The sequence below is a fragment of the Lissotriton helveticus genome, chromosome 6 (genome assembly GCF_964261635.1).
Source record: "Lissotriton helveticus chromosome 6, aLisHel1.1, whole genome shotgun sequence".
Lineage (NCBI taxonomy): Eukaryota > Metazoa > Chordata > Amphibia > Caudata > Salamandridae > Lissotriton > Lissotriton helveticus.
In genome coordinates this window covers 382,544,474-382,558,954 of record NC_136067.1, presented here as the reverse complement: position 1 = coordinate 382,558,954, position 14,481 = coordinate 382,544,474, and the positions used below count along the sequence as shown (strand labels likewise).

At 50.5% G+C, this 14,481-nt stretch overlaps 1 protein-coding gene across 1 annotated transcript in view; it reads right to left on the bottom strand.

Annotated features, from left to right (window-relative positions):
- The window catches only part of ADAM17 (ADAM metallopeptidase domain 17), a 578,388-nt gene that overhangs the window by 163,694 nt on the left and 400,213 nt on the right, over positions 1–14,481 (bottom strand). Inside the window, exon 12 of the mRNA XM_078647824.1 lies at positions 11,566–11,765. Within this exon, the coding sequence (XP_078503950.1) occupies positions 11,566–11,765 (200 nt within the window). The remainder of the gene's footprint in view (positions 1–11,565; positions 11,766–14,481) is intronic.

The following is a 14,481-nucleotide window of genomic DNA, read 5'->3' as shown; positions in this document are numbered from 1 at the left end:
TTCTAGCAACACCACTTATACCAGCGTCGGAACACCTTACACGACATAATATATGGGTGAGTACGACCCACGTCTTGTTTTCTATCCCGACTGGTTAAGTGGGATAAGTTCTTGGGTTTACTTGGGTCGCTTTGAGAGTCCAAAAAATTGTGTGACCGTTTGGTGAGTTGGGGATTAATGACGAGGGGATTGCAATGCACCCTCGGCACACGACTTTTCTGCTTTGACAATTGATAATATCCTTTCAATATTGAAGCTTTCCAATTGGGTGACATAATACCCTGCTTTCTAAACCATGGGGAGAGCCCTACAGCATGTGTAAAGCTATCAATGCAAATGCTATCAGGAACAGGAAGTAGCACTAATGGCTACTGTTTTTCCTCTTTTCAGTGCCAACCCGGCTTTAAGTTTTGGTGCGGACAAACGTCGCACGTGTGGTGGCGTACCACATAAGGGTGAGTGCAGATTTATGCCCCCTCTTTATGAATTCCTTCTTAGACATGTTTTAGAGATAATTAGCCCATATTTCCGTTTGTTGTTACAAGTGCCCACTGACATTGGGGTCCTTTTAACCTACGTGCACATTGAGTTACCCTTTGCCCTTTCCTCATCCCGTCCTGATGAAGACCCTGTTCTGAGGAATTCATTCACCCGTTCTCTTTGTGGGTCGAAACGTCGACATTCTCCTTTGGAGCCTGCACCTGTTATCTCCTGCCCCCCCCCCCCCTCCTAATCCCCTTGCTTGCAGTGCAAATCAAGGAATACGGAGGACTTTAAAACCACGAGCCAGTGAAAAAGAGTTACATTTTTTGCGAGCTTCTATAGTCAGGGCAGGCTCATTCTTGTATATAAATCATTTTCACTTTGTTTCACTGATCTCTTTGATCAATCACTTGAGCACTTACTTTCACTCTTCTCTGTGCACTTTACTGATATTAGAGCCCCTTGGTTTTGTAAATAATTTTATAAATTTGCCAATCTTTTTCAAAATGTATATTAAATAAGAGAGTCCGGCTGGACTCGATTTAAACTTTTATGTTTCAGTGTTTCCGTATGTATCAATTGATGTCTTGGGCTAATATATCTATCATGTCGTGTTTTTTCTAACAACCGTAGTGATTCAATATAAAGCGGACTGTGTACATAATTACTTGAGCACTATAGGAATTGTGTTGTATGGTGAATTTACGTCTAGGACCAACTGTTAACTATAACACTTGATACCCAGGTCCTTTGACTATAATTGGGTTACCCCTTGTTTTGTAACAATTTCCTCGGCAAGGTACACTGGCAGATAGTCATTAAAAAGTAAACCAGACCGGAAGGAGTGCTTCAAGAGAAAGGCACCATAAGAGAAGCATGCAGGAGGTGGGAAGAGGAGTATGGATGATGGCGATTCACAACGTAAAGTTCATCCTTGAGAATAAAAGAAAACAGCAAGCAAGAAGTGTTGAACAAGGACACAAACGTGCTGCTGCTTTGTACGCAGGGGAGGGTTTGTCTATCAAAAAGTCACCACAAAAGTGCAAGACAATCCATCTTAAAGGTAAAAGGATTTGATTTAAAAGTATTTTTAAAGGATTCCGAGCCAGAAGTATGGATACCCATTCACAACCAGAATAAACAATTTGCACACTGATTGGTCTGGAAATTGGTATGCAATTTGAGATGCGACCTCTGTGCTAAATAGCTGCATCACAAACTCCACTGGCAGCCTATTTGCAGGGGGTTCACTAAACAACATGAGTGAGAGAAACTTTACTGGTTCATAAAAGAGTGTTTATACATTGTAAAAAGCCCTTTTACTGCACAAATCCTTTAAGTTTATTAATCACAGGGTGTTAGAATGCAAATGTGCTTTGTAAGTAAGGCCCTTCTTCTCTTTTTAAAAATAAAGAAAATACCCGGAGCGTTTCAGCACACGCCTCTACGCACTACACACTATAAATTTGTGAACTGGTGATTTGCTTGTACATATATTCAGCCTTGTAATGATCAATGAGCTGGTTTAATAAAAAAAAAGATTTTTTTTTTAAAGAAAATTAAAATTTGTTGTATCTAATTTCTAACCTCTATGTTACTGCATTTACAATTGAAAATCATGCAAGTCATTACTTTTATTGTTCTACAGTTATGTAAACTATATTTGTCATTTTTTCAATACAGTCATTTAAGGGTCACCATTCCTCTCCACTTGTACTCACACCAGCCCCACATCTGTTCCCTTCATTCTTCCACCCCAGAGACAGGATTCTTAAAAAAGCTGGGCCGAGCCGTGGGGCATGATATACTACAACAACAAGCTCAATCATGGGTTTCACAATGATTTGAGATTAGTATGTTTCAAAAGGACTACATTAACTACAATGCTTACTTCATTGGAAACATTGTGATGCTTATATTTCTTTGATGTTTTTGTCTAAACATGATTTAGATCTGAATGTTCTTTTGACTATATTATTGTAAATTGTGAAACATATTTTCCCTTAATGTATTGTCTTACTTAACCCTGGATATCATTCTGGAAAACCAGTTTGCCCTTGTACAATGGACCTTGAGACTAACCAACCGCCTTACAAAAATAGCAGTAAAAGCATGGAACATGCTTCCAGCAGACACAAGAAGAAACAAAAACAAATTAATTAAAATGTTTTGTGACAGACAAAGGGTAGTACTATACCATTACTTTAAAAAAGCAATGGTAGCACTGGAGATCAAACACTGTCAGCAAATTCAAGTTGTTTAAAACCCTATGACATGCAATTTTCAAAGACTCCTCCCTTATTAGATTCAGATACAAAGATGTTAGGATTTAATTTTATCACAACAAAGAATGGATAATATATATGTCAACTTGACATACTGAAGAAAGGAAGTTGTACATTTGAAATATCAGATTATAACAAAATATTTTCATTTAAACTGTAAAATAAGTGCTGCTGAGTGGATTATCTCAATGACACCTATTTAGGCTGGGGTTACAGAGACCTTGGATTGTCACATGAAAAGCAGACACTATGGGAAGGAAATACCAGAAGCAGTGTGGGCTCAATTGATCCGAAGGGCCTGGAAGAGCACATGGAATGCTAGGTTTCACTTAATATAATCATTTATATTGCATAGGGCCTATTTAACCCCAGCCAGGATCAACCGATATTTCCGGATGGATACCGCCCAGTGCCCGCGCTGCGGCCTAGAGGGGGCAGAGTTACCTCATATGCTGTGGACTTGTGGACATTTGGGAACATATTGGAAGGAAGTAGTCAAGCTGCTTTGTGGAATTACAGAGTGCCGTATAGACACTGACATGGTTACCTGTATATTACATTGGTTCCCACACACTCCTAAGACAAAAATCCCAAGCAAGTTTATGGACCTAGGCTTACTCCTGGCTAAGAGAGAGATCACTGCCCATTGGAAGTCGCGACGGGGGCCTACGATAGGGAAGTGGAAATCGGAGTTACTCAAATGGGCCAAGAGTGAGAGTGCAGTTAGATTGCAGCAGGCTATACCTACTAACAACAAGAAGGCGCTGGAAGCAGCCAGAGCGTGGGAAGCATTAGTAATAGCACTTCAGATACCTGAGGAGACTCCAGAGGGTTCCCCTTGATCGGACCAGGAGTAGGGAAGGTGGTAGGGGCCTGGTCTGGTGGTAAGTGAATGTGATAACGTTAAACGCATGGAGATTGGCAGGTATGGTCCCCAAAATATCCCGAAACGAGATTTGAAGTACCTGATGTACATATTGGATTCTGAGATTGGAAGATTGGGCACACCGGAAGCAGAGGGAGGAAGTGGGAGTTTGATCGGGTTAGGCTATTGTTCATTTTCTGACTTGCATGGCTAAAAAGTAGACACCAGTATTGACAATGTATTTGTTGGACAGGCCCCACGAAGGGCTCGCTCCCTCCCCGCATGACAGGGCCCAGACACCGGCTCTCCGGGGGCTACCCGCAGAAGCAACCCGCAACCCGTCCCCTCCGGGACGCCTGCTCCCGGATGTCTCTGTGTCACGGGCCCGGGCCCCCGTCAGCCCCATTGCCCGGCCCAGCCGCCATCTTGGACACTGCACCACGCGGCCGCGTGGCCTCAGCTCGACCCCAACCCTGGACCTGGCCAGGACCCGCCATCCCGGCACCACCACCCACCCAGGAGGTGAACGGACCACTTGGCAGGCTAATGGGAGAAAGAAGTGTCGATGGCTCTCCCCCCGCCAGGTGCCGATCGCCCCCAGCCTCCCCGGGTGCTGGCTCCACCCCCCTGCTGGGTGTCTGGACTCCCTCATCCCGGACCTCCCGACCTCCCAGTGCGAGGGTCCGGACATCAAAGGGCGCCAGACCTATAACTGAGGCAGCCCCAGAGCAGGAGGGTAGTTGTATCCTGGAGTCGAGAGACACCGAGAAGAACTCATCCTTGACGGACTGCTGGCGCTGCCGCAGCCCTGCCTTGTGAACTATCGCCCTGCCTGCTGGCGCTGCCGCGGCCTTCTGCAACCCTCATCCTCGTGGGACCTGCTGGCGCTGCCGCGGCCCGTTGTAACCGTCATCCTCGTTGGGACCTGCTGGCGCTGCCGCGGCCCGTTGCCATCTACGACCTCTTCGGGACCTGCTGGCGCTGCCGCGGTCCGACCCGTCCGAACACCGAGCTCGAGGATTGTGAGCTACCGCCGTTTCACCTCAGTACCAGTCGGTACCAAGACTGTCCCGCTACCCCCTTTCCCTACTAGAGACTAGAATTGAGAGGATCATCGTGTCCTGACCTCCTTGTATCGTACTACCACTTCCAGAACTGCCTATAAAAGGTGTTAATCTGATCTTCGTGTGGTGTCCATCTGTGGGGGGGGAAGTTACTTGTCTGTACGATCGCTGGAGACGGCCCTCACCGGAGGCCTCTCCCCTTGTGCTCGGCCGACCCTCCAGGTCCCCGTCTAACATTGGTGGCCAGCGGCGCGATCCGAACCAACGCGTAACCGTACAGAGAGTAACTCACCCTACGACTAATCCACAATGACGACCAGAGAGAGCGGATCTGCAGAGAAATTCCAGATGGAAAAACTGGAAGAGTACAACCACCGAGAGCTAAAACAATTTTGCATAGAACTAGGCATTGCCACCACCGGTCTGAGCACGAAAGAGGACTTCAAACACGCCCTAGAATCCTGGGCAGAGACAAATATCGCCGGACCCCGGGACCCCGAAGCCCCGGTGACAAACACCACTCTGACGGAAGAAAGGAGAACGGATCTCTCCCGGGAAGAGATCCGAGAACGAGAGAAAAATAGACTACACGAGTTAGAGTTGGCACGGCTCAAATTAGACGGAGAATTGAAACTGGCAGAACAAAAGATGAACTTAGAACACTTACGGCTCCAAGAAGACCGAGAGGAAAAGCAGAGACAGAGAGAACTCGAAGAAAAAAGACTGGCATACGAACACGAGTGCAAGCTGGCGGAGATAGAAATGCGCAAACAGAACAAAGACCTAGGGGTGCCCGAGCAACCGCGCCCCCCAGGGACTACCGAACAGAAGGTCCACATCCCCAAAGATGTGGTCCGTGAATATTATCGGAACAACGACATACAGCAGTGGTTCAAGGCCTACGAGATCGCCATGACTGCCCACCGGATCGCTCGAAGTGACTGGGGAGCCGGTCTATGGGGGAGATTCGTCAATGAAGGCCGGGATGCCCTGCTGCAGCTTCCGGACCATCAAATGACGTCCTATGACCACATGAAGGCCGCCCTCCTCAGTCGATATGGGCTAACGCCCGAGATGTACTGCCAGAGGTTCCGCAACTGCACCCGGATCCCGGGTACAACCTGGATAGAATATGTGAACTATTTCAGCCGAGCCTTCGAGGGATGGATCAAGGGTAGCAATGTAACAACCTACGAGCAGCTCTTCAACCTCATTGTGTGGGAGCACCTCTCCAACAACTGCTTCGTCGAGCTCAGGCAGCACCTCCTCGACAGCAAATTGACTGACCCACGGCAGCTCGCCGCCGAGGCTGACCGATGGGAGAGCACCCGAGTGACCCGGAGTGGGCCAAACGAGCAGAACAGAACCAACCAAGGTCATCATCGTCCCCGAGGGGCAGAGACGCCGTCCCGGCCGCTCCCGCAAACAACGCCCCGCCCCCGGCCGGCCGGGGCAACCCCCCGATGCGCCCGGGGTTCCGAGCCAACGTTACGTGTCACCGATGCCAACGAGTCGGCCACTATGCCAGTGACCCGACCTGCCCAAAGAACCAGACCCCCAGGCCCCGCCAGATGGCTGCCGCCGCCCTAGGGGAAGAGCAAGTCTCCGAAGAGCCTGACGAGTACGAGCAGGAGCAGCCCGAGTGGGAACCCGCCGCCATGACCCTGGCCTGCCTAGGGGGAAGAGAGCTGATCCCGCGGGCTCCCCTACCAGCCAACACCAGGAAATACAGTCAGTGGGTGAACATAAATGGGCGTAAGGCCGAAGCCCTGCGTGACACCGGGGCCAGTGTGACGGCCGTCCGTTGTCACCTGGTGACCCCAGAACAAATCCTGCCAAACGTTCTTTGCCCCGTCCGATCGGCCGACAATTCGGAGAGCCTGTGTCGGATGGCCTGCGTCCCCTTCGAATGGGGAGGAGTGTCCGGTATGCTAAGAGTGACTGTCCGCGACGATGCCCCCGTGGACTGCCTCCTGGGGAACGATCTCGAGAGTTCCCCGTGGGCAGCCGTTGAAAGAAGAGAGCACCTGGGGATGTTGGGCCTCCCGGGCTGGGCGTGTGTAACAACCCGGTCCATGGCCGTCAACACCATCCCTGGATCTGAAGAACCCGAATGGCCAGCACCGCCTCCCCCGATCGCTCCAGAGGGAAGCTCCATCCCTACCGACCCCCCGGAACAAACCCAAGGAGAAGCCGCTCAGCCCCAAGACCTTCCCGACCTGGCTCAGTGGCGTCAGGAAGGGGGGCCCACCCAAGAACAATTCCGGCAAGAGCAAAAGACATGTTCCTCCCTCGAGGGACTGCGACAGCAAGCGCTCGCCCAGAGCGCAGGAGACACCGCAGGAGCCCACTGGATCTATTGGGACAATGACTTACTGTACAGCGAACAAAGAATAGCGGAGCTGGGGGCCAGTCGAGTGCTGGTGGTGCCCCTCTGCTTCAGAGACTTCCTTTTGAACTTGGCCCATGATGTCCCCCTGGCTGGACACTTGGGGCAAGACAAAACATACAACAGCCTGGTGACTCACTTTTACTGGCCGAAAATGAGAAATGACGTCTCCAACCACTGCCGGTCCTGCCCGACCTGCCAGGCCAGCGGGAAGAGCGGCCGCAAACTCAAGGCACCCCTGCAACCATTCCCCGTTGTGACCACCCCGTTCGAAAGGGTGGGAATAGACATTGTGGGGCCCCTGGACCCCCGAACAGCACAAGGGCATCGATTCATCCTGGTCCTGGTGGACCACGCCACCCGCTATCCTGAGGCGGTTCCCCTTCGAACTGTAACCGCACCAGTGGTGGGTCGAGCCTTAATGGGAATCTTCTCTCGGGTGGGCTTCCCCAGGGAAGTCGTCAGCGACAGGGGCACGAACTTTATTTCAAAATATATGAAATCCTTATGGCAACAGTGCGGAGTCACCTACCGATTCACAACCCCCTATGACCCGCAAGGAAACGGACTGGTCGAGCGATTCAACCGCACTCTCAAGGGGATGATCATGGGGCTGGAAGAACCCCTACGCCGCCAGTGGGACGTGCTACTACCGTGCCTCCTCTTCGCCTACCGAGAAGTCCCCCAGAAGTCCCTCGGCTTCAGCCCGTTCGAACTCCTGTACGGACACCCTGTTCGCGGGCCTCTCAGCCTAGTTAAAGAGGAGTGGGAAAAGGCCCCCCTGAAGACCCCTCCAGACGTCTACAAGTACCTCCTGACCCTCCGTAATCAGACCTGGCGATTCAGAGAGATCGCCAAAGCCAATCTTGAAGCCAGTCAGGAGGACATGAAGACGTGGTACGATCAACATGCCTCCTCCATCGAATTCGAGCCTGGCCAGCAGGTATGGGTGATGTCCCCCATCGAACCTTGTGCCTTACAGGACAAGTGGACGGGGCCCTTCAAGGTGATCGAGCGCAAGAGCCCCGTCACCTACCTCGTCGACATGGAATCCCCCCGGAATCCCCTCCGGGTCCTCCACGCCAACAGACTCAAACCCCACTTCGTGCGCTCGGAGCTCAGCCTGCTGATGGCTACAGACAGTGGGGCGGAAGAGGACTCCGAGCCCCTCCCTGACCTACTGGGGACCGGGGAAAAAGATGGTTCGGTGGACGGGGTCCAACTCTCCGAGGCTCTGACCCCGGAGCAGCGCCAAGACTGTCGGGCCCTCCTGCTGCCATTTGCAAACCTATTCTCCCTCACACCCGGGGTCACCCCCTGGTGCCTGCACGACGTGGACACTGGCGACAGTCCTCCTATCCGACACCGGCCGTACCGAGTACCAGATCGGGTACGCACCTGCATCCAAGAAGAAGTCTCCAAGATGCTCGCACTCGGAGTCATCGAACCCTCGGACAGCCCCTGGGCCAGCCCGGTTGTACTGGTCCCCAAAGCTGCGGCCCCGGGCACCACACCCGAGCTCCGGTTCTGCGTCGACTATCGGGGTCTGAACGCTGTCACCCGCACCGACGCTCACCCCATCCCCCGAGCCGACGAACTAGTTGACCGCATGGGGGCGGCCCGCTACCTAAGCATCTTCGACCTGACGGCGGGCTACTGGCAGATCGGCCTCACCCCCAGGGCACAAGAACGATCCGCTTTCTCCACCCCGGATGGACACTACCATTTCAGAGTGATGCCATTCGGCATGAAAAACGCTCCAGCCACGTTTCAACGACTTGTGAACCAGGTATTGGTGGGCCTCGAAGAGTTCAGCACCGCATACCTGGACGACATCGCGGTGTATAGCCGCCACTGGTCAGACCACCTCCGCCACCTCCGAGGGGTCCTGCAGGCCCTCCAACGGGCCGGCCTCACCATCAAGGCCAGCAAGTGCCAAATCGGCCAGGGGTCCGTGACCTACCTCGGACACCAAGTGGGGAGCGGTCTGGTGGCCCCCCTCCAGCTCAAGATCGCTGCCATCCAATCCTGGCGCCCCCCCGTAACCCAAACCGAGGTCCGAGCCTTCCTGGGGCTCACCGGGTACTATCGGCGGTTCGTAAAGGACTATGGCAGCATTGTGAGGCCCCTCACGGAACTCACATCCAAGACCAACCCAAGAACCGTCAACTGGACTCCCGACTGTCAAGCGGCCTTCGAGAGGCTGAAGGCCGCCATGTGCACCGCTCCTGTGCACCAGGCCCCCGACTACAGCCGTGAGTTCATCGTCCAGACTGATGCATCAGACCATGGCATCGGGGCCGTCCTCTCCCAACTGAACCCCGAGGGAGTCGACCAACCAGTGGCCTTCATCAGCAGACGCCTACTGCCCCGAGAACAGCGCTGGAGCACCATTGAGCGAGAGGCCTTCGCGGTAGTATGGGCCCTCAAGAAGCTCCGGCCTTACCTCTTCGGAACCCACTTCCGGGTACAAACAGATCATCGGCCCCTGCAATGGCTAATGCAAATGCGGGGGGAGAACCCCAAACTATTGCGATGGTCCATCTCCCTGCAGGGGATGGACTTCACTGTGGAGCATCGCCCTGGCCAAGACCACGCCAACGCGGATGGCCTGTCCCGCTTTTTCCGCCTCGACGAGGAGAGTCCCCAAGAGGATGGGTGACTCTCCCCGCCTTCAGCTGGGGGGGACGCATGTTGGACAGGCCCCACGAAGGGCTCGCTCCCTCCCCGCATGACAGGGCCCAGACACCGGCTCTCCGGGGGCTACCCGCAGAAGCAACCCGCAACCCATCCCCTCCGGGACGCCTGCTCCCGGATGTCTCTGTGTCACGGGCCCGGGCCCCCGTCAGCCCCATTGCCCGGCCCAGCCGCCATCTTGGACACTGCACCACGCGGCCGCGTGGCCTCAGCTCGACCCCAACCCTGGACCTGGCCAGGCCCCGCCATCCCGGCACCACCACCCACCCAGGAGGTGAACGGACCACTTGGCAGGCTAATGGGAGAAAGAAGTGTCGATGGCTCTCCCCCCGCCAGGTGCCGATCGCCCCCAGCCTCCCCGGGTGCTGGCTCCACCCCCCTGCTGGGTGTCTGGACTCCCTCATCCCGGACCTCCCGGCCTCCCAGTGCGAGGGTCCGGACATCAAAGGGCGCCAGACCTATAACTGAGGCAGCCCCAGAGCAGGAGGGCAGTTGTATCCTGGAGTCGAGAGACACCGAGAAGAACTCATCCTTGACGGACTGCTGGCGCTGCCGCAGCCCTGCCTTGTGAACTATCGCCCTGCCTGCTGGCGCTGCCGCGGCCTTCTGCAACCTTCATCCTCGTGGGACCTGCTGGCGCTGCCGCGGCCCGTTGTAACCGTCATCCTCGTTGGGACCTGCTGGCGCTGCCGCGGCCCGTTGCCATCTACGACCTCTTCGGGACCTGCTGGCGCTGCCGCAGTCCGACCCGTCCGAACACCGAGCTCGAGGATTGTGAGCTACCGCCGTTTCACCTCAGTACCAGTCGGTACCAAGACTGTCCCGCTACCCCCTTTCCCTACTAGAGACTAGAATTGAGAGGATCATCGTGTCCTGACCTCCTTGTATCGTACTACCACTTCCAGAACTGCCTATAAAAGGTGTTAATCTGATCTTCGTGTGGTGTCTATCTGTGGGGGGGGGAGTTACTTGTCTGTACGATCGCTGGAGACGGCCCTCACCGGAGGCCTCTCCCCTTGTGCTCGGCCGACCCTCCAGGTCTCCGTCTAACAGTATTCCTATTGAAATAGGTATATGTGCGATTGGACGATTATTGAGAATTGACTTATATAGTAACAGCTGTTGAAGGAGACATAGCTTATCATGTGAACCTATGGGAGCACAGACATTGCTGATATGATGTAAGGTATAATGTTATTCATTGTTGTATGATTGCTATGTATGGCTTTATAAAACAATAAAAAGATTTTAAAAAAATAGAAAATTCTGAGTTATGGTGTAAGTAGCCAGTACTACACATTGATTGGGTTAGTGAAACAAGAAGCATCAAAGACTTTAGTGACATAAATAGCTTTGTCAGGACACTATTCGATATTACCTGCTGTTGGCCGTACTGGCTACATATTCTTCACTTCATATGCTGGGACATTGTATCTCTACCTCAAGTCATGTTTCAAGTTGAGCTGACCCTCTTTAATGATCCTGCTTGATGTCAGGCCAACGGGTGTACTCTCTCTGAGGAGGACTTGGCAAGTGATACTATGTTGCATGTGGGTCCTCCTTAGAGAAGTGTCCACATATACAAAGAGACTGCATCTGCTGTCAATTTACATAATGAGTTCTCCCTTGATTCAAAGATAATCAAACAGAAAGATTCAGATGAGGATACCTAGATGGCCTGGTGAGTAATTTTTTACTGCATAACATTAGTATTTACAATTCGGAACAAAAAATGCCTTTTGTCACTGTTCAATAAATTGGGTTCTAAACTGAATCTCTCACCTGCATTTTACTTTCCTCTTGAACGTACAGTTTGCATTGCAGCAAGGATCATCATGCTGGTGCAAGAGACCAGGATCACATTCTTCTCCTTCATCTACCCTGGAATTTCCACATACTTTGTTATTTCGTTCTTTGAAACACGTTGTGGCCTTGTTTTTTAAGGTTCTCAAGATAGAATCTCTACTGCACCTTGAAAACATCTAAACAAAAACCAATAAAAATAATAATTTAGCCCTCACTTAAAAAAAAGGATCAAAAGTAAAAAAAAGTTCAGTTACATTATATGTTTAGCACAAAGATTGAATAAATGAGGAAAACTTCACAATATAACATTTGCGTATCTCAACAATGAATAACACTTCATCCACTACTTCTCCTGCACATGTTGTATTGTTTTAATTTTACAACAGGAAAACACAAATAAAGATCAAAATAAAAAAAAAAAGATTACACTTTCTTTTTCATCATTCTGCCACACTTCTGCAATCAGAGTGAATTTGAGGTACTTTTCTTTTGAATAGAGACTTATACATTTAAGTTCGTTCCCTTTTGATAGGTGCATACATTAGGTATCTCAGCGATTTTTTTAAGGTTTCCTCACGGCTCAACATACCCACTTGGGCAAACTCTAAGATTTGCATGGTAATTGCGAATGTTGGCAAAACCATTCCCTCAGGTGATGAAGATGAAGTTAAGAGCATTATTACCACAGTCCACTGACCCTAATCTGTTGAAGTACAGGACCTCAAACATCGGTCTATGAAATCCAAGAGGGCATTCTTAATGAACAGCACTTTGGTTGGGCAAGAGTTGGAAGAGAAAGCTGGGTTTGCAGATTAATGTGTAATGATGTATCTCGTCAGTAGTAAAGACATATACATGTCGAAAGGCCACCTGCCTAGTGAAAGACAATATTACTTATCTAATTTTATTTTTTAGTTTACAGTCCCAAACAGTCTTGCTCCTGGTGTAAATCTCCTTCCACACTGCTTAATCATCAATTCAGGAAGACCAGAGAGTCAAGGTATGTGTATTCAGAAGTAGGTTGAGCAGGCCCGGTAGAAGAAGTCGTTTTCACTCTTTCCTCTGTCATAGACATCGAATCATAGCTTATCATGAAAATGTAACTTGTTCATCTTATTCAGTCTCAGCAAGAATTGGAACTGTTGAAAGCAAATGCAGAGGACCTATGCTCAGAGAAAGTTATGGCAAAGAATTACACAAGAAAAAACAGGGGAGAGAAGAGAAATGCTGCCTACAGAACAAGCATTGTCATAGCCAATAGGTCTCGCTTTTGGGACCTTATAAGTATTTAGTTATGTAGCAGAATATCCTTGGTGCAACAACACCAACTGTTGCATGGCTGAACACTTACAAGGTCGCAAATGCAAGACCTATTGGCTATGAGTGTACAGCCTGGGCTTTTGGACCTGCTCATCCGCCACAACCTTAATAATAGCACAACATAGAAGTAGCTGTATTGTTTGAGGCGGAGGGAGGATGGGAGGCATGGTCAGAACTCGAGCACTCTTCTTTGGGTGCCAATCCATGACTGGGGTGTGGTTAGTGAGTTTGTGTACCAAATGTTATTCAAAGCTTCTTGCCAGCACAGTACATTGATCCCTGTGATCTGTGGAAGTTCCCTGGGAGCACCCTACCTCCCTCAACCCCACCCCCACAACACTCCGAAGGGCCAGTACCCCGGTGCGTGCAAGGCCTCCCAATTCTAGTTTGGTCGTCCAGTCTTGGTGGCCCTCCAACAGCCAGTCAGACCCCCTATCGCAACCAGTAATGTATAAATGAATTCTAAGCTACTGCAATGTCAAATGAGTGTACATGAACTATCAGCATTAGTAAATGTGACATAGGAATAAAACCAGACTAAGATGGAAGCATATTTATTCTCAGAAGGGTTAGTGGGGCAATGATAGCGGGCAAATTCCAAACTGTCTGGGGCGGATTTGGACGAGTAAACATTGCCTGAAACCAAAGAGCAGGCTAGGGTCATATGAGCCGATAGTGTTTCGGCAAGGAGGAAAATGGACACACTGATTGGACGTCCTGTTCTTAATTTGCTGTTAGTCCCCATTTGGATATGGAGATATTGCTGGGCTTGGTTGTTTAGTCTACAGGGCTGTGCTTTTCTTCAGGGGCTGGTTTGTTCAGTAGAAGGGATCATTGCTCACGTAGAGGGAGGGAGGGAGCGGTTCTTGCCTTGTTTCTTTGAGACACTTACTGTTGCTAATTTCATATAGGCCGCTTGGCTGTGCTCTGACACAGCCTTCACTTTAAGTAAATGCTGCTTTTATCAGATGTAGAACTTGACTCGGGCAATTGTAATATCTGAGCAACCTCGTTAGTACATGCAGGAAGAGCGAGAAATAATTGCGCTTCACAATCAATCATCACAGAAAAAAAGATGGATACAAATTTAAAAGCCATTATTGACCCAAGAGTAGCCCTAGAACATAAAATAGGTACATTATTAACAGATGTGGGCAAATTCACTAGCAGGGTAAAGGAAGCTGAGGGCACTGTAGTAGAGCTGCAAGCGAATACTGATATTTTGCAAATACAAGTTCAATACTTAAAAGAGCCTATAGCGGCAAGAGCAAAGGAGCACAGGGATAGAAAGGGGACGATAAAAAAAAAAAAAAACACGCTAGTGATGCACGCGCACGCGGCCGCTTGGAGACAGTGAAAGTGATCGCACTGGAAGGGAGGCAGATGGCGGCTGTACGCGTGCATGCATGCAAGCTTGAGGCCAGCAAAAGCGTCTGGTAGCACTTTGAAAACTCCAATACTAAATGTCTCGCAGAGCAGCACATGCGCTGGCTCAGGTGAGACCTAAAAAGTGAATTGTCCATGTTCGTTGGACCCTGATTGATTATGTATTTAAAGCAGGAAGTACCAAAA